Source organism: Athene noctua, chromosome 5, assembly GCF_965140245.1.
Source record: "Athene noctua chromosome 5, bAthNoc1.hap1.1, whole genome shotgun sequence".
Taxonomy (NCBI): domain Eukaryota; kingdom Metazoa; phylum Chordata; class Aves; order Strigiformes; family Strigidae; genus Athene; species Athene noctua.
The window spans coordinates 4464027-4488138 of record NC_134041.1 but is presented as its reverse complement, the minus strand read 5'-3'; the positions used below and the strand labels follow the sequence as shown (position 1 = coordinate 4488138).

Here is a 24112-nt window from a genome sequence, read left to right as displayed (position 1 = left end):
TATTGTACTTTCTGCCTCCATACTAGAGAAGTCCCAGGCTTTCTCCTCTCTCCCACAAACTTCTATTTCAAGATTTCTCTATTAATTATTGGTTGCACAAGGCCAGTTGCTCATAACATGGCGTGGGCCAGGTGAAGGCATGAAAGGTGTTTGAAGGAAAGGTACTGCTGAGTATAAGCAGATGAGTTAACGACACCATAGCTCTTTAATACTGGGATGTGTTTTAAAACTGTCTGTTCGAAACTTGTGTTGACTTTGACACCCCTTCTGTTATGCTGAAATAGCAGAATAAAAAGCTATCAGAAAGGAACTGAGAAAAGATAAAAAACTTGCTCTGAGTTGTGTGATAGGTTTTTTTATTTTGGTTGGGTGGTTGTTAGTTGTTTAGAATCTAAAATGGGTATGTTTTTAACATTCCAGAAGTGTGAATGTTGTGCAATGTTTAAGGAGTGGCTGAGCCTTGAACAGGAAGCATTATGCTGAGCAAGGCTCTGATATGCTCTCACAGGTGTTCTGTGTGCATGTATATAGTGAAGTGACATCTGGTATGTAAAAAGGAGTGAATCTAGAAAGGCAGCACCTAGTGGAAGTGGGAGATTAATTACTGGTTTGTTTCTTTCATCTGTTTGACTGATAGACTTATAAATTATGATCACAAACAAACAATTTCTTAATATTGCATACTCTAGGTTATATCTGATGTTTAATAATGTCACCATGAAATGTTTTCTTAATTTTATTTATTTGAAGCCATAATATTGACTGACGCTTCTCGTTTAAACTAATTCTTAATAAATTCACTTGTAAGGTCTCAGTCTTCCTTGATATTTTCCAAGAGTATAAGAAAGGTAGGTTTTCTTTATGATTCAGGAAAACATAACCCAAAAAGCATATTGTTCCTGTTTAAATGCCAGTTTAACTAACACATGCTACGTGCTCTTATGTTTGACAGGATGTTAAAATTAACACAACAGCTTTCACTAGAAAAACTTTAAAGGTTCTATCCTCTTAATCCTTCCCCATTTTATGGCTGTTAATATACTTACTGTTCCAATAAAGTGTTGTATTCTCATTTGCTTAGCTGTGAACACTTTTAATATCCAACTGGTTTGATTGTTGCAAAAAATGCATGCTCTATATGAAGCTGTCTAGGTTTTTTCTTTTGCGTGTGTGCTTACTAGCTTATGGCGCCTGAAACCGCTTCTTGCGCAACCATTCACTGCTGAGCGCACGGCAGGATTGTGTTAGTGTGCTAGCCGGTGCCATCCTGCTTTTTATTGTTAAGTACAAGCAAGATGGAGAGTACCTTTACACCAATACTTAAAAGTTTTTTTTGTACGGCGTCTGTGGTATCCCTTTTAGCAAAAGTACCGGTTTCTCTCCATATCACATTGTCTGCCTTTACCGTGGTTTCAGTTACAAAAATTTGTCTTTTTTTTTTTTTTGAGGGACTTTTCCTTTAGTGCTTCGTAACTGTCATACACTAAAGCATCTGTATGCTCAAGTATGCTATGTAAATTACATTCTAAAATTTCTAAACGCTCAACCTTTTTCATCAACTAATTTGGTGATGCACTGCTGTCTTGCTTTAGTTCTTTCCAGTTGGACAGGTCTTACAATGTTGATGCTGTTTTATCTACACTAGGTGGCTGCCCTCCAGGATGAAAAAAACAGCTTGATGTCAGAAAATGAGATTATGAATGACAGGCTAGAGCAATTAGATGACTCTCTTGATGATCCAAATACTATGGTTGCAAAAAAGTACTTTCATGCACAGTTGCAGCTGGAACAACTGCAAGAAGAAAACTTCAGGTATGAAATGATTTCTCTGAAAAATCCTTTGCTTCTCGTGTCAGATATATCCTGAGAATTTCTGGTGGTCTTAAAGATTGGATGCAATGGATTTTCCATTGCTATTTCTTTTGCTAGAAAAGCTTTATAGTACTGTATAGACAGATTTTAAAGACAGTTCTTTAAAAAGGAAAATAAACTGTTACTTGTTCTAGAAAATATTATTTTATAATTGCCATGTTGTGGCCATTTGACACTTCAGAGAAAATGATGGAGGGCAGAAGATAAGGGCCAAAATGGTTCATGTGTAAACAAAACAAGCCCAACCCCCAAACCCCTTCCCAAAACCACTGTATCTTTGTACTGTACTCATTTCTCTTACATATTCATCTTTCTCCCTTTGATCCCTATGAGGGGAAAAAAATTAGTTTTTGTTTGATATGGTAAATTTGCGGTATACAATCTGTTATGACTTAACAGGTAGACAATAAAATATTCCATGCTTACAGTGCCATTTTTCTGGCTACTTAAATCAGTAGGTTTCCTTTGTCTTATTTATTTTTAGTAGTTTTAGTACTAAATGAAAAATGTGTAATAATGATGAGTTCTTAACAGAGTTCCTGGTTTTGATCTGGTAGGCTTGAAGCTGCAAAAGATGATTATCGTGTCCATTGTGAAGACCTAGAAAAACAACTGATTGAATTGCAACATAGAAACAATGAACTAACCTCTTTGGCAGAAGAATCTAGAGCCTTGAAAGATGAAAATGATATTCTTAGGTATGTAATAGAGAGTGTTCCCCACACACACGTTAAGAGGATTTAATGACTACATCCGAGGCTTTGTATTTAACAAGATTTTTTTTCTCAGGCGTTGCTTCTGCAGATAGATCTTACCTGAATGAGATCTGAAATACACGTTGGAAAAGAGCCCTTGATAAAGCAGAGAGAGAGTGCAAGCTTTCTGTTTGCATAAGGATAACATCACATTTTTCTGTGAAGCAGGATTAATAAATACAGAAATTATTCTTCATGTGGGATGGAAGTTTGAAGTTCTCAAGAATCAAGAAGTTCTTAAGGGGGTGTGTTTGTGCATTCTTACTAAGGGGACGTTTGTGTTGTCAAGAGGCTGCCTTTTCTGATGTAGAAAAGCATCTATGCAGCTAGAACTTTGACATAACTTTTGGTGTCAGCGTTCCAGGCTAGATTTAGGTTAGCAACATGATAAATAAAATGAAGATGAAATACACAGTAACAATGAGAATTTACATAACATTCCAGGGTGTGTAAACTAATCTAAATGCCAGACTGCCCCCAAAATATCCAAAGCAAATCATACTGCAGAACCAGGTCTGCTGTTCATAAAGTAGTATGAATAAAACATGGAAAGAAAAATGGTTTCAGGTGTTTAACTTACAGTGGTTCTTAAATAACATCTGCAACAAATCTTGACTGTAGATATTCCTCCATAGTTTTCTTGTACTAGCTTCTAGTGGTATGTCATATATTAAGCATGGATATATACAAATTAATTTTAATTTATGATCCAAATATTTTTCTTACCACGTAGATTTTTGTTAATGATCAGCTGGTAATTCTTGGTAATTTCTGTTAATTCTAATTTTAATACTATTTTCATTTTCATTGCCTTCTAATTATATATGGTCACGCAATGAGAACATCTGTGTTTTTCCTTACCAGGTACCAGTGCTTTGAGGTGACTATTTAGCACAGAATGTTGTGGTTCATTTACATTGCACCTCACAGAATTCCCTAGAGATATTTGACATACTAACCCTTGCTTGTACTTCTGGCATACCACTGTCAGTCTTACTCCACTTAAAACCCTGTGGTGATTTTAATTTTTATAAGCAATATTTGCATTATGCAAGTTTGCATTGATTATACATTTGAAAATAGAGCAGTAAGATTTAACTGTGCTGTTAGGCACGTCGCATCTCTCTTTGAAAATAGCTTGACTATGCATGAAAGAAGAATCTGATATTTTATTTTTTTTTTTAAATCTTGAAGAAACATGCTCTTTCTTCTAATTCATGTTTATACTTCAAGGACTACTGCAGACAAGGCAAGTAAGCTGGAATCAACTGTTGAAGTGTATCGTAAAAAGCTACAGGATCTGAATGACTTCCGCAGACAAGTCAAATCTCTGCAGGAAACCAACATGATGTACATGCACAATACAGTCAGTCTGGAGGATGAACTGAAGAAAGCCAATGCAGCACGTGCCCAGCTAGAAACCTACAAAAGACAGGTGAGGCTGCATCTCTACTTAAGAAGTTACTTTTTCCTCAGTAGTCTTAATAAAATTATTTTAATTATGTTTCAGCGAAAAAAATGGAACAGCTTAATTTAACAGCCCATAGGCTTAACGGGTAAAATTTCTTATTTGTGAAAACTCCTTTGTACCCTGACATTCACTTTCTGGTTTTCTGTGTTTATTAAACTAGCAAGCTTAACTGTAGTTGCCCTCTCAACTGATTGGTTGTCCATAGTTTGCAGGCGTTTCTTCTTCACTTTAACTGAGGTAACTTAGGTGCCTGGGAGAGGTTGTTCAGCTATTGCTGAGATCACTTGTATGCAATATTATTAACTTTCCTCATGGAAATTTATTTTAAACTGCAGAAGTTTTATTTCACTTATTTCAGTAGTAATTAAGAGATGCAGGATTTAAATACTTGAAGAAAAAAAACCCAAAAAACAAAAAAACAAACAAAAAACCCACAACAAAATACTCCTCAAGCGCAGGCCCCCGTCCTGTCTTCTCTACCCCAGGCTTTGGAGGACTGGCTGTTTCTTTTGGCTGAACTAGGCAATAATGAAGGTTTTAACATAGCTTTTAAAGGTAGCATCTTGCAATATTTATGTGCTGACTATAGTCTTTTTTTATGAAAAGGTCCAGGAGCTTCATAACAAACTGTCTGAAGAATCAAAAAGAGCTGATAAGCTAGCGTTTGAAATGAAGCGACTTGAAGAAAAACATGAAGCTTTAATCAAAGAAAAAGAGGTAAGTCTCTTCAACAAGAGCACCTACTAAATCTCACAAATGCTCTGCTTGAGGAAAACCTTCCCATAAGCAGTGCTACTGTAAAAATGAAGTTTAGCATCTTATGTGTGTATACACATATAAAACATAAAATATCTCTTAATGTGTGTGTGTGTCAGTGCTATTCCTGATTAATGTTGTTTGGTCTTAAAGTGGTGTAGTGTGACTTAATTCCACCTCAAATGTATTTCTTAGAGACTGATAGTACAGTGTGATGCATTAAAAGAGACAAATGAAGAGCTCCGGTATTCCCAGATGCAGCAGGATCACCTGAGTCAAACAGGTATTGCTTTATTTTCAGAGGGTTTTTTATGCATATTAGTGATTTCTTCAAGTTTGTTAAATTAAACTTCCCGTGCAATTTCAGGTGCATCTCGTGTTAAAAGCCATGAGAATCTTGCTGCTGAAATTCTCCCAGTGGAATATAGGTAAGACAGAAAAATTTACGTTGTTTTGGGGTTTTCATGGGTAGGGCATAATATTGTTTTTGTGAAAGTTCAGTATTTTTGGCAACATGACTGTATCCCGCTTCTTGCTTTCCCTCCACGATGCTTGTTTGGATCCCCATGTAGTTGTTAATAATTATTTCCCCATACTATAATTACTTTGCATTCTTTCTTAAAAGCGTATCAGATTGCTGTATGTAAAGTTTGGCCTGAAACATCCTCTTTAAGGAGCAAAACAATTCTTGCCACTGGCAGACAGAATAAATAGTTAATACACAACAACTAAGAACAGCTGAAGGCTAGAATATTACTTCTGGAGTCTGGCAGAGTGAAGCATAACGGCACAATAAAATCTGGGTTTGGAGTGACTTAATTTAAAATTTTGTTCATATCTCTTAAACTATTGTGATCCTTAAAAATTGTAAGTTACTTTTTATTAAAAAAATTGCATTGTTACCCCAACTATACCCTTAAGCAGAACTTGTTTTGCTCACTTCAAGGTTGGGGGAATGAATAGGAATATTACTTCCTACTCTTAGTCACCTTTTTCTTATTAACAGTGACTTTTTGTTGTTTTTGATTCAGAGAAATGTTTATTCGACTGCAGCATGAAAATAAGATGCTTCTATTACAACAGGAAGGGTCTGAAAATGAACGTATTACAGAGCTCCAGGAACAGCTGGAGCAAAAGCATCGGACAGTGAACGAACTAGAAACTGAGAAAAGGTGATGGGTGAAACTCCATCTTAAAACAGAGCAAAAAGTGATTTCTGGACCTTCAGGGTGGCCTTGTGGCTTGCATCTGTAACGCAGCATTGTGCAGGAAGCCAATTCTCCTTTTTCTTTCACCAGTGTAATCATTAACAAAGGGTTATAAAGCAAGCAAGAAGGAAAGTAAACGTGGTGTTGTAAAATGTGGTAGATCTGTGTGTAGCGTACTCTGAAGAAGGTGTCGCTTATAGGACACTTCTAAGCTCTGTGTGATTCTTGATAGATCAAGAATGGATGTAAACTCTATTTCTAGAACTTTAATCATGTTGTAACACTGGGATGTGGTCTGAATTTCTATATCAGTTAATGCTGAAAGCAGTTTACTAGGGTATGAGAGGTTTTGGGTAGTTTTCTCAAAACTTAAAATTATTCTAGGTCTTTTGTTATAAAATTTTTAATAAAGTGTCCATGTGTTTGTTTCAGCAGAAGTTCAAATCAAACTAAGCATTTAAAATCAGTTTCTTTGAGGCTTAAGTCCTCCGGGGTAGACCCTCTAAAAAGTTATCATCCAGACATGAAACAGTCAGTCTGTCTGTTGTGATCTATTTAGGTGGGTAATAGTGTTCTTTTCTTTCTAAAAGGCTAAATGAAGAGCGTATTGGGGAGTTACAGCAGCAAATTGAAGACCTACAGAAGACTTTACAGGAGCAGGGATCCAAGACTGAAGGAGTAAGTGAAAGTTCAGGCTCCTTGACCTTGAAGACATCTTGCCACTTTTGTTAAAAATCCTTCAGTGTAACACTAAGTCCTTCAGATGTGCTGCTTCTTTTTCAGTGTGTCTAGTGCTGATTACTAAGAAGGCAGGGTTGTGGTTTGGTGCTTTTGTTTGTTTGGTAAAGTTAGTTTGAAATGCATTGGTTTATGCAGTAGTAAGAGGCAGAGCTCTGAAGCCCCATCAGATCACCCAACAACCCCCTCCCTCTGCCCCCAAATTGAGCAAACACCCGTCTTCTTTAAGGAACTGTAACTCTTCTGCCTTTTACTTTACTTTTAAAAATCTCTAGTTTTATCATTAAATGGTGGTATAGTGAGAAGGATAGCTTTAAAGAAAAAAGATGCTGGCGTTGGTATCTTTACGATGCAAAGAAAATGATTGTATTTACAGAAATGCATGAAAAAAATGCAGTTTCCTTTCTTAGCATTTGATCTGACTTATTTAGGTGTGCTAAGTATTTTTGGCTGGCTTGTAAGAGCACTTTAACATTGCACGCCATGCAATACTGAAGTATAACTGAATTTTAACTCTTTCCTTTCACAGTCTAGCAACCTGAAACAGAAATTGGCAGCACATATGTAAGTAAGGCACATGCATCCACAATAGCTTATTTATGCTAAATAATGTGACTGTTGTAGCACAGAAACTGCCTAAATCTATGTAGGGATGTCTTGTTTTTCTAAGCCACTGATTTGAGAATCATGCATGTAGTGAGCTGAGTATTAACGTTCTAGTTTTGACTACTCTGATCACGATAATGTTATAATACTAGTATCCACTTAACTGTCTCTTTATCACCAATAGCATTTTAACTGTTCTAGTTCTACAACAGACTGCTAAAACCATCACTCTTACTGACTTCAAAACATATTTAATTCTTCTGAAATAATGTCATCCTTTCAGCAGGTATAGTTTCTGTTAAGGAGATGCTGGAGGGGTGGTTTTTTCATTTTCTTTTTTGTTTCTAGTTTTAGATAAATGACACTCAATTAAGAAGTCACAACTCTTAAGATTCTTCAAAAATACATACTAATAGTTCTATTTAAACTCAAAAGAATTGCCAGAGTTTAAAATAGTTGTTAAAACACTTCCACTATCATGTTTTGGCTTTCAACTGTTAAAACTGTGCATGGAATTATTTGTGAGCTTAATCCTTAGCCCAGCCTTTTATTTTTAGGGAAAAGTTGAATGAAGTTCATGATGAGTTAGAGAAGAAAGAGGCTGATCTTGCAAAACTCCAGCCTGATGTTAGTCAGAACCGTAAGTTGTTTTGTGGTTTGTTTTTAAATGAGTTAAGTTTCTTCTGAAGTTATTCCAGTAGCAACTAGGCTATGGGATACTTGTCTGGATAAGGCTTTGTGCTACAGCTTAGCCTTAAACCTCAAACAAGGGTGGGGTTTTTTTGCCTACAGTGGTGGTCAGGGAGAGGTTCCCGGGGGCTTAGTTTTGCTGAACAATACTCTGCAAAATGGGAATTCAGAGTCAGGTGGGACCTTATGGTACAACTGAAACAAAAATAAGAACTTAGGAAATGTGTAGTGGGTAGAAAGTTTACTTGGGGGATGGTTAAATCAAGAGAACACAGAAGCTTTGAAAGATCATGTCTGTTTCTTTTTTTAATGTTTTTTGTTGATAATTTCTGTAAATAGCCCAGAAGATTGGAGAGTTAGAAGCAGCTTTGCGAAAAAAAGATGAGGATATGAAAGCAATGGAAGAAAGATATAAAATGTACCTCGAGAAAGCAAGAAATGTGAGTGACATATTTTGGAACATATACATTCCTCCCTCATAGTTAAACAGATTGAGTGCCCCCCCCCCACCATTACAATTAGGAGCTACACGTTGCATTTTTAGTCAAATTGCTCAACTGCAGTCAGTCAAGTGTATGAGGGAATGGGGTTCAGGTTAAAGCATGAGATACATTAATGATTCATTTGTACCCTTTGATATCTTCTGTTGTACAGTGTAACAGCCTAATTTTCATCATAATTGTCTGATTAGTGCTCAGTCTGTTTTTGTACTTCTGCTGTGAGCAAATGAGATGTAGAGCTGTCAACAATCAAACCTAACTTGTAATGCTTTTGATTTGCCTTCTACAGGTGATAAAAACCTTAGACCCCAAGCTAAATCCAGCATCAGCTGAAATTATGTTGCTTAGGAAACTGATAACGGAGAAGGACAAAAAAATTGAAGCACTAGAGGTAAACATTTGAGTATGTTTAGAATCAGAATATTCTGATTAGTATCAGAATATAACTTCTGATATGTTCTGCTGTCTCTGGTATTAGACACTCAAGTTACTGTTTCCTGATGTTCCAGTACCCTTCACTGTTGCATTCAGTAAGAGACTGCACAGACTATCAAACCATGAGATTTTGTTTGGTTTAATTAAGCTTGTGTCCTAGTATAAGGCTGTCAGAGCAGTTTTCTCTTCAACAGTGTTTTTCAGTGTACAACTGAAACGCTAATTTGGATTCTTTCTAAATCTTCTGGAAAGCTGTAGGTAAAATACTTCATAAGACACAGTTTTGTTGTTTTACGGTAACTTGTACAGGACTGCAAAGTCTGACCTTTTTTGGTAGTAATGTAACTTAGTTTGTGTGAGGGACTAGTTATTTGAGTAGTGACTTGTTTAAATTGCTAAACCCCTGATATCAGTGGTTTCATATACTGGAATTCTTGAAACTATGTAGAAGAATAAAACCTGTTAGTTCAGTAAAATCTGCTTGGCTGATATCCCAGAAAGATTGTGGATGGTGGTCTGAGTACCAAAAGAAATTGGGAAATGCTGCATTTAGTTTTATAGCAATATTGGTGGTAATAGTTAACATGAGCAAATGCAAAAGTCCTCAGCAAGGGTTAGTAGTCTGAAAGGTCTGACTTTATAAATGCTGTGGCCTCAGATTTCTTCTCTGTGTATGTAGACGGTAAGTATACTGTATAATACCAATTCAGTAACATGATAAGAATATTCAACCACTAGAGGTACATTCTTGTATTGACTTTCAGGTGAAAAAATTACAAAATTATTTATAGAGTTTCTGATACACCCTAGCATTTCATGCATTTCTCTCCCACACACACCCTCAGAGTATGTTTTTAAGTTGAACTGCATCTTGTGTAAAGTTCAGCCTCTTCCCTGAAGTAGTCTGTAACTTCTCTCATAGTTATTTATGGAAGTATCCTTATTTGCACTTCTAAGCCTTCTGATTATTTTGCAGATTTAAGCATTTCTGCTGCATGTTTTTACTTCACTCAATGGACTGCAGTAAATTTACGTAGATTTTTTTTTTTGTTTTAATTGAGATTGTCTTCTTTACTGTCCCCTTGCAGGCTGAATGCAAACTTGCTAAGTTACATGATTATGAGGAAAAGCTAATTGTAACTGCATGGTATAACAAGGTGGGTCAAAAGTTCATTTGTTTGGTATCTCAGCAATCAGAAAAACACATTTTGCTAAACGTGACAGTTAAATCTTACATCGCAGGTTTTTTGGTTTTAGCCATATTTAACTACTATTTTGTAAAATTTTGTTACATGTTTTCTGCTTGTCTTCTGTGCTTTGGTACAGGAGACCTAAAATTTGGCATGGACCATGACTTCCATCTAGATTTAGCAGGCAAAATTCCTGAATGTTCAGTAGCATTTGTTGTGGAAGTTTTTGGACTTGAGACAAAGGGAGGCTGTGGATCAAAAGTTTTCCAGACTCCTGCTTTAGATGTTTGGTGTCTTTAGCACAATATTCATGAAAGAGAGCTGGAGCTATCTTCTCATCCTGCAGCAGTGTTGCAAAGGTGGTTAGAATGTTGATTGCTGTGAAAAGGACTGGAGAATGTTGTTCATAGGAAGCAATGTTTAGAATTTCATAAAGCCTGGAATGGGACATCCAGAAAAGGGAAGTGAAATTAAATGGTTTAATAAAGGAACAAATGTACAGTAAGCTAAAATAAGCACATTTTGTATGAATGTGAATGAATCTTACTTCAGCCTTGGTTCATATCTTTTATGGCAGTAAGAGGGTATATAAGAAACAAAGTAAAAGAAATTCTGTGTGCATACTAAGCAAGTTTTGTATATGAAAGTTGGTCATTATTTTTTCTTCTGTTTTTGCTATGATGTAAATGTCGTTTAACTTATTTGCAGAGCCTAACTCTTCAGAAGCTGGGTATGGAATCAAGACTGGTTGGCAGTAGTGGGGCCTGCAGAGACGGTCCTGGACGCTCGTTCCTGGCTCAACAACGTCACGTCACCAACACCAGGAGAAACCTCACTGTTAAAGTACCAGGTGCAACATCTGACTAAACCACAAGGACCATGAGGAAAACTTACATGCTAAAGTGTCCTTAAGTGTTTTATAGCTTCCACTTTACCTACTTTATGAAAGAGGAGGTTAGAATGGTGGGCAACTGCGAATTCAACATCAGAACCTGTCGAGAAGTGGTTAAGGTGATCGGTGGTGTGTCTGGAAGGTAGCACATAGTTTTCCAAGTAGAAGTAGATTTACTAACTGCAGTATGTATTTACAAGCACAACTTAAAAGATTTATATTTGCCTTCAGAATATATTGTAAATATAAAAATTGGCACTATATATTTAAAACTTTATTTAACAGTTTTGAGCTAGAACGTTGACTTTTGTAATGGGAAAATGTTATGCAAAAATGTACTTCAGGAAACTGGCAATATTGGGCATTTTTGCTGGGCTCTTCTAAAGTTTAAAAGATTGGTACCATGTTTCAAAAAATTCTTTTTTTTTTTTTTTTAGAATACAGATTACAATTTTAAAAGCAAGAAAATACTTGCACTTACAGAAAAAGAAAAAAGTTATACTACAGCTGATGTTATATAGCAGAAGACAGGATTTGTTTTGTCACCGCAAGTGAGAAGCAGAATTACTCAGTTTATTTAAAAAATAAAAGATCACGTTTGTGTGCATATACATTAAGCAAAACCTGTCTTTAAGATGTTGAATTCTAAAACCAAATAAGCTGTCTTTTCCTGTCTTTAAAAAAAAAAAAAAAGCTATTATAATAATTCGTAAGTCTGGGCTATGTTTTAAAAGTCTGGCGTATCGGTACACTGCATTTATTTGCAGGAAGGGGAATAGGTGGGAAGGAACCCTATTTATTTCCAGCTATTCATACAACCCTATGCATAGAAATTAATTTTCCTATTTTTTTAAGTGTAGTTTCACTTCAGTTATTCTGAACTAACTGTGCTAGGCAGATGAATGAAAGATAGCTTTGCTAGTTGTTGGCAGCAAAGATTGTTGGCAGTGAGAAAAAGTACATAAACTATAATAGTTTTGCAGTATCTAGATCAAGGAAGATGAAATGGGGATTGATACCTGGAATTTTTGTGGGGGAAGTTGCTATCTTTCACAAAATTTGTGTCACTTTATTTACCAAATGTCTTATTTTTGTTGTGAACAGTATTTTTAGGAGACTTGGTAATGCCCCTTCTTCTTTGCAAACTGCCTAGAACGAGTTCATTATACCTGTAGTTAAATAAAACAAAATTATGGCAGCCATTAAAATAAAATGAATACACTTAAACTAAATTCTTGAGGGTGCTGTACCAGTCCGTGATCTAATATAAAACGCAGCCATATGCGTGAATGAAAGCATGTCTGTCTTCACCATCTTGGATGTGAGAGCAGGGTTCAGCTTTGCAGAATTTAACTTTTGAATTGCAAAATTCGAGTAGTCTTCTATTTTGCATGCCCCACAGTATGGCTTGTTCTTTGATTTTTTTTCCTTCCCCAGCATCTCAAATTCTTACTGGGCATTGCATGCAATGCTAGAGAAAAGGGAAGCATTCATTTTTAATACTCAGCGTTGCTCCTTAGTTGTGGTGATAGTTTTACAGTGCTATACATTTAGGCATTGAACAGAGATTTCCTCTTTCAAAACTTCTGTCTACACAAGGTATTTAAAAGCCAGTCTCATGCTAAATGTGGTGTGAGCAGAGAATATGCCAGGCAAACTGCTGTTGGACAGTTTTGTCTGTCAGGTTGTGTTCTTCAGGACTCTATGCTGCTTTGGACTACCTCTTGGGTTTTGATGTCTTTTTATTGCTGCAGTGATATTATTGGGGTTTGTATTTTTAAGGTACAATTGCTTGTTTAATCTGCTAGTGGTGTGGGAGATGGTGGTGAGCAGCAGAACAGGAAACTAAGTCTTAGCAAGTTGCTTACATTTCTAAAGCCTGGTACTTTGGTGTGTTCTAGTGAAATGTGAAACTGTCACTGGTGGTGTTGAATGGGTCTCTTAACCCTTGTTTTTACAGCATGGAAACTTTCATGGACGTCTTTCATATACTCATCTAGTTAGTAGTGGGCTTGATGCATTTGTTGTGCTTCTCACAGTAGTAGAGCTGTGTCAGTAGTCATATCAGGTGCTGAATAGTGAAAAACTTGGAGCAAATGTCTTTGTACACTTCTCAAAACTGCAGACCCTGGGACCAAAAATTACCAAGAACCTCTCTATCATTTAACTGGAAGTTTGTCTTCCGACTAGTGATAGAAGAATTTAGTTATGGAACTACAGACAGGGATCAGCCTTTTGCAGGGCAAGGTCATCCCCAGTAGTCTTGGGGTTGCCAAAAATGAATCAGGTTTTCAGGTATTAGGTGGAATGTTACTTATTTTCCAAACTGTTAAAAGTTAAGCCTGTGACTATAACTTAAGCGTTTCTTTGGGATTGAGAACCTGTTTAAGAGTGGCTGTTTTATAACTGGTTAAACTTGGGTTACGTCCTATGAATGAGGAACTGGTCAGTAGAAATAAATATTTGATTATAAGCCATGGTGTTGTATTCTCTTCAGCTCATCTGGCTGTGCAGAAAGGATCATTAGAATAAATATCATTTTAATGCTAACTTAATTCATGTCAAAGAAGAAAAGCTACTAATAGTGTTGCTGTGTTATGGCTGAGCTGTATGCAACACGTAGTAGCAGAACAATGTCAGTGCAATGTCCTTTGATGCAATGTGCACCACTGCCGAGGCAGGATGAAGAAAGAGGCTACTTGTCTCTGCTGCAGACCGAATTCGTATCGTGCCCAGACAGCACAGTTAGGAACAGATTCCAGTTACGAGATGAAATCACTGAATATTGCTGAAGTTAATCAGCATGATCAGTAACTTGAGCCAGTTTCCAGTAAAACGGGTAATATAGATCCAAAGAAACAAAAATATGTTCTAATTGACATATCATTTGTTAATATTTTTTTATATAAGATTAAGAATAACCACTATGAAAGAGAAGTGTTTTGTAGCAATAATACAAATTTTGGACTAGTAGGTTCTTTTACTCGAGATGGATCAGGCAGCAGTTTTGAGAAGATTCTTTTGCAACGACTGTATTATAGTGGATTAAGAAACATTCACTGAAAATAAATTTTCACCTAACTGATTTTTTTTGTTCATTAAAAATATATATATATGGGTATTCTATTTTCTACAATATGTACTTACTTGGAAATAAGTAATATAAGCAATACTGATGTTTTATTTAGGTAGCCATAAATGGTTTAGGAATTAGGAAATGAAAAGAATTGTTTAACAGTTGGTAATGTCTAGTAAAGTAACTTTCTTAACTTTTTTGCTTTTTTTCCCTTCCCTCTCTAGTCAAGCTACAGTTAAGGTTTTCAGTGTATCGGTGTCTACATCTTCTGTTTAAAACAAATGTAAACACTGTGTTGCATAGAACTTGAAAAATTGCACTAATTTTTAAACTTTTGGTTTTATTTTTCTTTGGAAAGAGTTCTTTTATATTCACATAAAGATTTTTAAAATTAATTCTTTGGTGTCCTTATTCCAAGCAGTGTGTTTAATGGTCCCTAGCTGATGTAAGTATCCATATTTCTGGGCAACATGTGAGCTGGGTCTGCACATTGATATAATTACACCATCTAAAATGTCATGTTACAGGAGATGTAACACGTCTGTGTAATGAGTATGTGTTGCTGTGACGACCACAAATCGGAGTTGTGTTACCTTCCCCTCCTCTCTTCAGTTCATTTTTGCTCACAGTTCTGCTCCCACCCAGAGCTGGTTACCTCTACTCAGTCTGCTGGCAGTCCTCTGGGAGCTGGGCAAGGGACCTGGTGATGTGGAAAGACTATAAAATCCACCGCAAATGAGCTGTCGAGTGGCTTCGGTAATGATTATGGCTACTGCAATAAGTTAGGACCTCTGCCCACTCAGCCCCACCTAAGAGGATGCAGAGGACCAGGTACACATCACCGTGCTTGTTAATATTTGGAAAAGAAAAGTGAGTGCCCTCTTTGGTCTGCTCTGCAGGTTATTCATCCAGTTCTTGGTCTTGCTGGCAGTTTTCTCGTTCCCTGAGCACTAACCTCGACCCAGAAGTGAGGTTGGGAATGAAAGCAGGCAGCTGTTCAGGCCTCTGGAGTAAAGATCAACTGGGAGGAGGCGTCATCAGTTTCCGTCAGGTGCCCTGTTTCAAACCTGTTTTCACCACAGGTTTTCCCTTTTCTGAACCATAATTCTTGGCTTCACTCTCCCAGCATTGGTAAGTAGTTTTTATTGCCTTGGGCTGCTACCCCTGTGAGGTTAGGGAGCTGTGTGATACCTCAGCATGGAAGGGCCCTTCACTGATTGTGAAGTGAACAGCCAGATACAGAAGAACCATTTTTTCTTCTTTCTGAGGCTGGATGTAAAAGCGTTTTCAGATGCTGTTGAACAAAACCCGCAGGTGTGTTTGTGAGGGAGAAGGGAAGAGGCTCTGGGCTGTGCAGGAAGCCTGAGCCAAGCTGCAGGATGTTTTCAGCCCGTCTGTGAGCTGTCACAGGACGCGCACCGGCAGCCCAGCCGCTGCTGCCTTCCTGAGCGTGGGAGGAGTGAGCGAGGGGTGGTGTGTGCAGGGGAGCTCTGTTCCCAGGTCTTTGGTCATGAGAAGCTTCAGTCAAACGCAGACTGCCTGTGTGGAGCCTGGGCCTGGGACCCTCTTTGCTTACAGGTTTTCTGGTAGCTCCTTAAGAGCCAAGCACTGCAGTAGAAGTTGGTATGTTTAGGCGAGGGGTGTTGCTGGAAGACAAGTGTGGGAGTACAGCCCCAAGCACAAAGAAAGGGAGGAGGTGAGCTCAGCTGTGTGTGAGAGATGCTTTCAGTGGAGGGGGCGAAATATCCAAGGCCTCCTGCAAAACACTGTGAAATGTGCTCTCTTGCTCAGAGTACAACTAACCCAGTGGAGACCCAGGGAGGACAGGGAGGAAACTTTTGGATATAGCAGCAGCCTGGGAAAGGAAACAGGAATCTGAGCCAAGGAGTGGAAAAAAAGGGAGTCAGATGACACCTGCAAAGTGGAAGTGCTTTGGGAATAGTGTTGCACACAACAAACTTGTCACTGCTCTCCTCTCCTGTTCCCAGTTGATTCCAGGCACGCAGCCCACTTTCAGCCTTCCCCTTCTGCTTCTCCCAAGGCAGGAAAAGAAAGAACATAAGGTCTAGAAAGTCACATGAACTTCCTTGTTTCTGCTGTGAAGGGAAGGTGTGGGAGCCCCTTGCCAGGAGCAGGTCAGGAGGGCAGCTGGCATGGGGAGAGGAGGGGTGGTGAGCTGGGCTTGGGGATATCTCATCCTACTTCTAGTGAGAATGTGGTCAAGTCTCCTGCATTTTATAAATAGGTTGGTTTGGTTCCCACCATGTGTTACATCTCCACCTTATGGATCTGTGGAACAAGAGCCTTAAGTGCCAGAAACAGCATCTTAGTCCAACCTCATGTTTCTACCCAGCTGTGCCTGGCACAGAAAATCAGAGGACAGGGCAGAACCACAAGCCCTGTGCTGGAAGGAGCCTTGCCAGAAGCTGTGTTCACCTGCTGTAAAGTTTGATTTATATTGTTACGGCTCTGCTTGGTCCAGATGTGCAGCTGTGGGGCCACAGGGTGTTTCTGCCCTTTTGTGGGCTGGTCTGCAGGGCCAGCCCAGCCTTCCACGCTTACTCCCCTCCGTGCTTGGAGGAGAAGAAAATACAGATTAAAATAAAAGGATTTAAATCCAACCTGGACATTAATACTTGTGTGGAGAAAGATGCTTTTAATTCCTTCGGGAGATGACTTAATACTTGGAAGAGATGCTGGGAAAATTTTGCTTCCTCTAAGAACACACAGAAAGTATCCAGGAAAAATTGAAAATGAACAGGAAAAGATTGCTTTCTCTGTGCGTGCCCAGTAGGTGAGCGGGAGTGGAAGGTGTGTGCTGTGGGTGTGGTGTTGTGCCCATACCTGCCTGCCGCAGCTCCCCGTGCCTGGTGGGGGCCTCGCCAGGGTCCCACGGTGCAGCTGGTACTGGGCTGATGCATTTACAGGTGTTACCTATCACTTGTCCATCCCAGCTGTTTCACCTTGCATGTGATGGTTTAAAATAATAGTAATTTGTTGCTGGTATTTTCCAAGGGAGCCTTTTAGTCATTAGACTGTGGAGTGCAGCAGGCTTAACCCTGCATCTTCTGTTGCGGGAGCTCACCCCTCTGCCTCCCCCGGGCACAGCAGCCACTCAGTGATGCTGGGCAGGTAAACAGGGAGGATTTAAAATAGTCTAAGAGGCAGGACCCACGACTTCTGCAGCTACAAGTGCAGAAGTTTTGCAGAGAGAGCTGTCAGAGTAGAGAGCATTTAACTGCTGTGGCATTCCAGGACCCAGCCACAGGCCTTGATGGTTTCCCTGCTAGTTTACTTGTATTGTCAGGGTCATTTATTTTCATCAGTTCTAGAGGAATTGCCTTTGTTACAGTGCCAACCTCTCTGCCACCGGAGAGCCGTGCTCAGCAATATGGGTTGGGTGCTGTGTGGCTGCCTTTGCCCCCAAAACATGGGGCATGGCTGAAGGCTACAGCCAGTGCTGGAAATCACCTCCATTGGTCTTCACTCTGCAGAACACTTTGTGACAAAAATGTTTCAGTAAGGATTTATTGATGCGTATGAGAGAGATGTTACAGAGTGACTTCTTCTTTTTTTTAACAGATTACATGTCAAGGATAATAAAATCAAAAAATGTTAGTGATTAATACTTGCATTAATGTTATAAAACAAGGGCTGATACTGCTTTTCTACAGTACTCAGTCTGAACACTGCAATTTCTAAAGTGTTGCCCATTCTCTTGCCACTGTGAAGCATGGCCATCCATCATACAATTAGGAAAGCCCCAAGCCCCTCATTCATTTACGGTGCTGTATGGCAAGCCCTGGCAGATCCCAGGCTGATCACCTTTCTCATGTGATACAGAGTGCAAAGTCTGCTTGTAAAAGAAATTATTTTATAATTGTTTTAAAAGAAACACACCAGCCACCCAGCCTCTTCCTGGAGCAGTCATTGCCACTGTCCAGGGGGGCTCTGAGGGCTCCTTTGCAGCATCATTGCCAAAGGATTGTCCTTGAAAAGATGGTGGCCAAGGCTTCCCTACCGAGGCACGGCGCAGATCTTGTATGGCTGGGGGGACATCGTGATGCCCAGCTTGAACTTGAGGCTGAGTGTGGTGTCTGGGGGTGCCTGGAAGGTGAATTTCTGGAGCAGAGCCGTGAAGAAGAGGAAGAGCTCGGAGCGGGCCAGTGCCTCGCCCAGGCAGGCACGCTTCCCTGTGGAGACAGCCATCTGTGGCATCCCAGCTGCTTTCACTGCTGAAAAACCCTCTGCCTTCCCTCAGGACCACGGTTCAGCTGTGTTACCTCCTTCCCAGCATGAGTTTTGCAGCCCAAACAGCTCCCCAGTAACAGCACTGGCGTTAGAGCAGGGGCTGCCCCCGCAATTGCATGACTTTGTGAGGGTGTGTGGGTGTAACCAGAGGCACACATGTTGTATCCTACCCTGCTTGGGCAAGCTGTGCTGATACACACGGTCTGGATGTGTCCATACTGGGAGAGGTAGTTTGCTTGAGCTACACCAGAGACAGCTACCAGAGATGTGTGATGCTGGTATGGGAAATGGGGATGCTAAAAGCAAGGGGAAGCAGTTGGCTGGGGTTCCCTGTGGTGGCAACAGTGAAGCCCTTAGTGAAAGCTGTGGGGGAGCAGGAGCACAGAGCCATGCTCTTGCCTCAAAAAAGGTGTTTCTAGGGTCTCTGGCATCCCTGTGGTCTCTTGTTCATCCCAACCTCCCTTCTGTGTGTGTGAGGAGAGACAAGGGGCTCAGTGTGCCTGTGGTGCTTTGCAGTGGCCACAGGAGCACTGCTTCCGTAGCACTTCCCAGGGAGCAGCCAACAGATGCCCTTTCCATTACTATTTTCCTCTGTGCCTCCACTGTGCAGTTGGAAGCCCCAGCCCAGTGCCTCAGCACAGAAGCAGCAAAATCCAGCAAATCTTACCTATAGAAAATGGTATGAAATACTCCCTTTTCCAGAACTGACCGTCCTTCAGGAAATGCCCAGGGTTAAAAGTGTCAGGGGTTTCCCACTCATTCTTGTCAAACATCACAGAGGTTAAATTTGTGAGCAAAGTAGTGCCCTAAGAGGACAAAAAGAAAAATAAATTTCATTTTCTCTGTCACTAATGGCAGGAGAGGCATTTTTATCCAGTCTCCTCTCTGTGAAGAACATCCATAGTCAAATTCTGCTGCGATTATTTGTCCAATGCCCCCCTGCACAGCCAGTTTCTCCTAATTCTCTGGAGGTGCAATGATCATATACATGTTTTTCCGTCATCATTTTTATCTGCTGTAACTTTGGGCCAAAGTTCCTGTAAAAGTTGTGTGAGATGGGACCTGTGCCTGGAGGGTGTGCTCGGAGGGTGTGTTGCCCTGCAGTGCTCTGCACCATTCATCATGACGGAGAAAACACGTGCTTGCCAGGAGTGAACTCTGGACAGGGCACAGACGCTGTGGCTCTTCCCTTCCTGTCTGCACAGGAGGGACTTGGCCTGGCAAATCATGCCTGGGGAACTGGGAGTGTCTCGCTAAAGTCTCAGCGCTCAGCAGTGGGGTTACCTTTGGTATGTAGAAGCCATCCACGACCGTGTCCTTCACTGACATTCGTGGCACGTTGAAAGGGATGATGTTGCTTTTCCTCTGCACTTCGTGGATCACAGCGTTGGTGTAGGGCATCTTGCTCTTGTCCTCCAGGGCTGGCTGGCGTGTCTGCCCGATGACCGCATCGATCTCAGCTTGTACACGGGCTGGTGGGAAAGAGCAGGGGTCAGCCAAGGTTCAAAAAAAAAAAAAAGCCTTGGAACAACACAAGGTGGTTACTGTGAGGGTCACCCAAGGACTGACCTGGGGCACCTGTCACCGTTTGCATCTCTTTGGTGTGAGCGCCGGGGATTCCCAATTTTTCTCTCAAAAAAGAGAGGGCTAAAAGCAAGGAAAAACACCGCCCTTTTGCTAATTGTACCTTGAATTTCCGGATACATGGCCATATACAGCAGAGCCCAGCGGATGGTTGTGGAAGTGGTCTCGGTCCCAGCAAGCATCAGGTCAAGCGTGCACGCCACCAGGTTATCCTCCTGGAAGCTGCCGCTGCCGTTATCCTTCACAAAAAGGTGTGTTAGTGCCATGCAAACAGCGAGGGCTGCCCTGACACCAGACTTAGCCCACGTCTTGGTGCCCTGACACCAGATTTAGCCCAGGATCTTGGCAGAATCTGCTGTCGCCCTGCACCTCCATCTTACTGATGGGTGTCTTGAACCTGATGCCCATCCTAAACTCATAAATGGCCATGCAGGCAGCTCACATGGAGAATTTGGGCTTGCTTCTCATCCCTCCTCATTTCTAAGCCCCTCTGCAGAAGGGTTTGTTCCACGTTGCTGACCTTGGCTATCTCCTGCAGGTAGCTGTCAATGAAGTCCCGGCTCTCTAAGGGCTTCCAGTCCTCCTTGTGTTTGTCGATCTTCTCTTTCACAAAACTTTTCAACAACTTCCCGTTTTTAAAAATGGTTTGGTGGGCTCCAGGGAAGTATTTCAATATAGATGGGAAAGAGCTGTACAGCTTTGGACAAAAAAAGGAGAAACAAATTGAATAAAGGACTGAAAAAACCCTTCTGTTATCAGAACTTGAGGGACCTGCAGTGCCACACTCACTAAACTGCTGGAGTTGGTGGAAATAGCTCAGCTCCAGAACAGCATTGTAAGGGATTGATACTCCTATCACGGAGTGACTCATGCATTGCCTGGCATTACAGAAGGCAGGTTGGCAGTCCGAGGGCAGAAAGGTGATGTTGGTTGAGAAAGAGCAACATGAGAATTGCACAGCTTGAAAATAAGGCAGAAAGAAATTACAGGCAAATCTACCCTGTGCAAAGGATGTGGGAATGACAATAAATTTTGGTAATAAAACTGCTACAAGTTACGAGATTGACTCCAGAGAAGAAACTATGGCCCTGCAAAACTGCACACTGACCATGTTGGTAGCAAGAAGGCTGTACCTGGCTCGTGATGGCCCCATGGAGAGCAACAGTCTCGTCTAACAGCTGCAGAAATTTTTGAAACTCCTCATCATGGTATTCAAACCGATTGCCAAAGATGATGGAGCAGATGATGTTTGAAACAGCATTACTGACTTTAAAGTGAGGGTTGAAAGGATTCCCTGGAGAAGGAAAAGGGAATGATCAATTATTTTCCAGCCTTCACAGAAAAGAAGAAAACACAGTTGTCAGAGATAAAATATTCAACAAATGCGAGTTAAATGAGTGTCACTCTCCTGTGTCCTCCCAGTGGTTCCATTTCAACCAGATTACAGAGATGTTTGTGTGCTTTGGAAATCAAGGTCTGCAGGAGAGCAGATGTCACTGGAATTCATTGGAACCATTGGTGTTTACATGCACATGGGATTTTCCAGAGATGTCCAAGAAAGCAGTAGGCTGAAGGTGAACTATAAATAATACTTTGAGTGTTACCTAGCTGCATTCACATGTAAGTTTGAAGGAAAAACACCCGTAAAATGGAGCTAGGATGCTGGCAGGGTGCTAGCATCACTTGAGAGTTATTTTTCAGCATGCAGTGAATCATGGGTGAAATTCTAATGGGCTGTACTGGTTTCTGCCTTCAGCACAGTTCATGAGGGCTGTGGCACACACCCTGCTCCTCTCCGAACACATCCACGAGGTATCGGCTCTCCTCCTGGATGCGGTCCTCCAGGCTCCTCTTCCCCAAGCCGAAGTTTCGAAGGGTGGTCAAGGTGAACCTCCTCTGCTGCTTCCACAGGTGTCCGTTGGAGGAGATCAGTCCTGGCAGAAACACCCCACCGTGAGCCAAGGCAGATCCCTCCTCCAAGGGGAGAAAGCTTCAGGTCTCTGTCTTATCTCCAGCTGTCTCAGACCTCTGCAGGGTCAACGTTTTTACCTTACAGCTGAGATACGTGTCCTGAGGGATAACTCACCAATGGTGCTGAAGATTTCCCTGTCGATAGGAATGTCAGGGCGATCCATGAAGTTTTCCCCTTGGTTTACAAGAACTTCCTTAACCAGCCGCAGCCCATTTACAAACACAAACCATGTGCTGCCCACCCGCGTGCTGAAGATGTCCCCATATTTTTCATTAAGCTGGGAGGGATGGGAAATAAATAAAAGGGGTTTCATTTGTAATGAACGTGTCTGCCGGGACAGGGACAGCCATGGCAGGGAGCGCAGATGAAAATGAGGGAAGTCAAGAGGGGAGACAGAGTGTGTGCACAAGTGCCTGCTTGACCGGATACTATCTTTTTTCTTTCCTATTTTCCCAAATCACTGATTAGGAATTTGTGTTGATTGGCCATAAATCAAGTAAAACTCTCCCAGTTTGATTTTGCAGTCTGTGTTTTTTCAGCTTTGGTTGCACTCCCTTCCCAAACACCCCTCCAGTCCACAGTCAGTCCTGCAGGGCTCCTGCTGCTGTGACTGCACCCGTGGTATTTTCTTGTGCCCTTTGCCCAAAGGATCACTCGACACTTGTCCCCCTCCTCATACCCGGGCAAACTTCATCCACGTTTGGGTTAACCCCCTCCCTGCGCTGCGACACTGTGTAGCCGCAATCCCTCTCAGTCCCTTTCCCCGTGGTGCCCACCACCCCTATACCTTCTGCATCACTAGTTGGGGGTCTCTGAAGTTCATCAGATGGATGTGCCCCACGAAGGGGAGGGAGAAGGGGCTGGGAGGATAATTCTTAGGCCTTCTGTTCTTCATGTAGTCAGCGACGAGCAGGAAAACAGTGAGGAAGACAAGGAGCATCTGGAAGGAGATGCTCTCCCAGAGGAAGCGCAGCATGGGTGGATGGTGGGGGTCCACAGGGACGTGTCTCGCAGCAGGTCAGGGCAGGTCGAGCTCACGGGGCTCCACCAGAACCCCCAGGGACAGGGGGGAGATGGGCAATGTGCTGGTGCAGCTGTGGGCACAAACACAAGACAGCATGGACCGGCTTCTGGTGACCTGGCTGGGTGGCTGCGTTCAGACTCCTGCTTTCCCAGGTTTCAGTAAGGACTGTTTGATTAAACCCCTTCTTGATTAAAATCAAGCATTTCCTCCACTCTCATTAAAAAAAAACCCAAACCTGAACACAAACGAAAACACCCCAGCTTTCCCTTTTCCCTCCTGCCTCCCACTGTTGTTTTACAATACCCCAGTGATCCACGTCCTTGTCTAAAGGACAGAAACAAGCTTTAGGGGCCAGGATTAAAACCTTTTGGCAGTCTCAGTGTGCCGTTCCCATGAGCCCATGGCTCAGCGTGAGCCCTGCTCTCTCCTCCCCGTGGTGCCCTCACCGTTCTGCGTCCTGGTGTCGGCTTCACAGTGCCGAGGAGGCTCCAGCCGCTCCGAGCGCCTTGTGCTTTCTTGTTTACAGAAGCTCGTTCGCTGGTACAGAGTCCCAGGCTGAGCCCCAGGTCAGCAGGGACATCCGAGATAAGATTGCACAAACCATCTGACTCATGAATGGAGGTTTTGTTCTGTCAGGGTAATGTGGGCTGGAAGGAAACAGCCACCCAGAATCTGCAGCGGTTTCTAAGCACCGTACTTTTCTGATCTCTCATGGGCAAGTTCAAACAGAGCAACCTGCTCTGGCCATGAGATTGGCCCTGCCCCAAACCCTCCAGCCATCCCTTCCAACCTGCTTTGACCTTTCAGCCCACAGCCCTCGCTGAAGCTGTGCTCAAACCCCGACAAAGCTAAGGCAAGTGCTAGAAAGCCAAAGCAGATGCCCAGCTCTGCCTTTGGTGGTACCTGGTAACAGGCTGTGCTGAATTTTCCCATCTAAGAGCATCTCTGAGACAGATCCTGCACGTACACCACACTGAATTTTGACGCATGTGTGTGTTCTGTTGTGAAAGAAACAGGGGCATTTGCAGCAGCAGTTTGCCGTTGCATCATGCTGCTCTGCTGCGGCCGTTTGCAGTGGTCAGCTGCCACCTC

General features: G+C 41.6%; 2 protein-coding genes across 2 annotated transcripts in view; one reads left to right on the top strand and one right to left on the bottom strand.

Annotated features, from left to right (window-relative positions):
• Nucleotides 1-14602, top strand: part of HOOK1 (hook microtubule tethering protein 1) — a 28617-nt gene extending 14015 nt beyond the window's left edge. Inside the window, exons 9-22 of the mRNA XM_074906103.1 lie at nucleotides 1646-1812; nucleotides 2430-2570; nucleotides 3861-4062; nucleotides 4705-4815; nucleotides 5050-5137; nucleotides 5222-5282; nucleotides 5886-6026; nucleotides 6653-6740; nucleotides 7330-7364; nucleotides 7964-8046; nucleotides 8436-8536; nucleotides 8886-8987; nucleotides 10120-10188; nucleotides 10930-14602. Of these exons, the coding sequence (XP_074762204.1) occupies nucleotides 1646-1812; nucleotides 2430-2570; nucleotides 3861-4062; nucleotides 4705-4815; nucleotides 5050-5137; nucleotides 5222-5282; nucleotides 5886-6026; nucleotides 6653-6740; nucleotides 7330-7364; nucleotides 7964-8046; nucleotides 8436-8536; nucleotides 8886-8987; nucleotides 10120-10188; nucleotides 10930-11088 (1548 nt within the window). The 3' untranslated portion in view covers nucleotides 11089-14602. The remainder of the gene's footprint in view (nucleotides 1-1645; nucleotides 1813-2429; nucleotides 2571-3860; nucleotides 4063-4704; nucleotides 4816-5049; nucleotides 5138-5221; nucleotides 5283-5885; nucleotides 6027-6652; nucleotides 6741-7329; nucleotides 7365-7963; nucleotides 8047-8435; nucleotides 8537-8885; nucleotides 8988-10119; nucleotides 10189-10929) is intronic.
• Nucleotides 14603-17708: 3106 nt separating this feature from the next.
• On the bottom strand, nucleotides 17709-23576 carry LOC141960525 (cytochrome P450 2J2-like). The gene is made up of 10 exons (XM_074906101.1): nucleotides 23467-23576; nucleotides 22784-23090; nucleotides 22111-22273; nucleotides 21809-21958; nucleotides 21158-21318; nucleotides 20545-20721; nucleotides 20128-20263; nucleotides 19725-19912; nucleotides 19108-19246; nucleotides 17709-18382 (listed from the first exon to the last, which is right to left on the bottom strand). Exons 2-10 carry the CDS (start codon nucleotides 22970-22972, stop codon nucleotides 18207-18209), a joined length of 1479 nt encoding a protein of 492 aa, XP_074762202.1. The 5' UTR covers nucleotides 22973-23090; nucleotides 23467-23576; the 3' UTR covers nucleotides 17709-18206.
• Nucleotides 23577-24112: the final 536 nt, after the last annotated feature.

What these genes read in the sequence shown, in the direction of transcription:
- LOC141960525 (XM_074906101.1), bottom strand. Translation starts at nt 22,972, where the DNA reads ATGCTGCGCTTCCTCTGGGAGAGCATCTCCTTCCAGATGCTCCTTGTC. An exon ending in GGAAATCTTCAGCACCATTG is followed by an intron (nt 21,959 to 22,110) that starts GTGAGTTATCCC and finishes TGTTTCTGCCAG; the next exon opens with GACTGATCTCCTCCAACGGA. An exon ending in CATGTATCCGGAAATTCAAG is followed by an intron (nt 19,913 to 20,127) that starts GTACAATTAGCA and finishes CTTTCCCACCAG; the next exon opens with CCCGTGTACAAGCTGAGATC.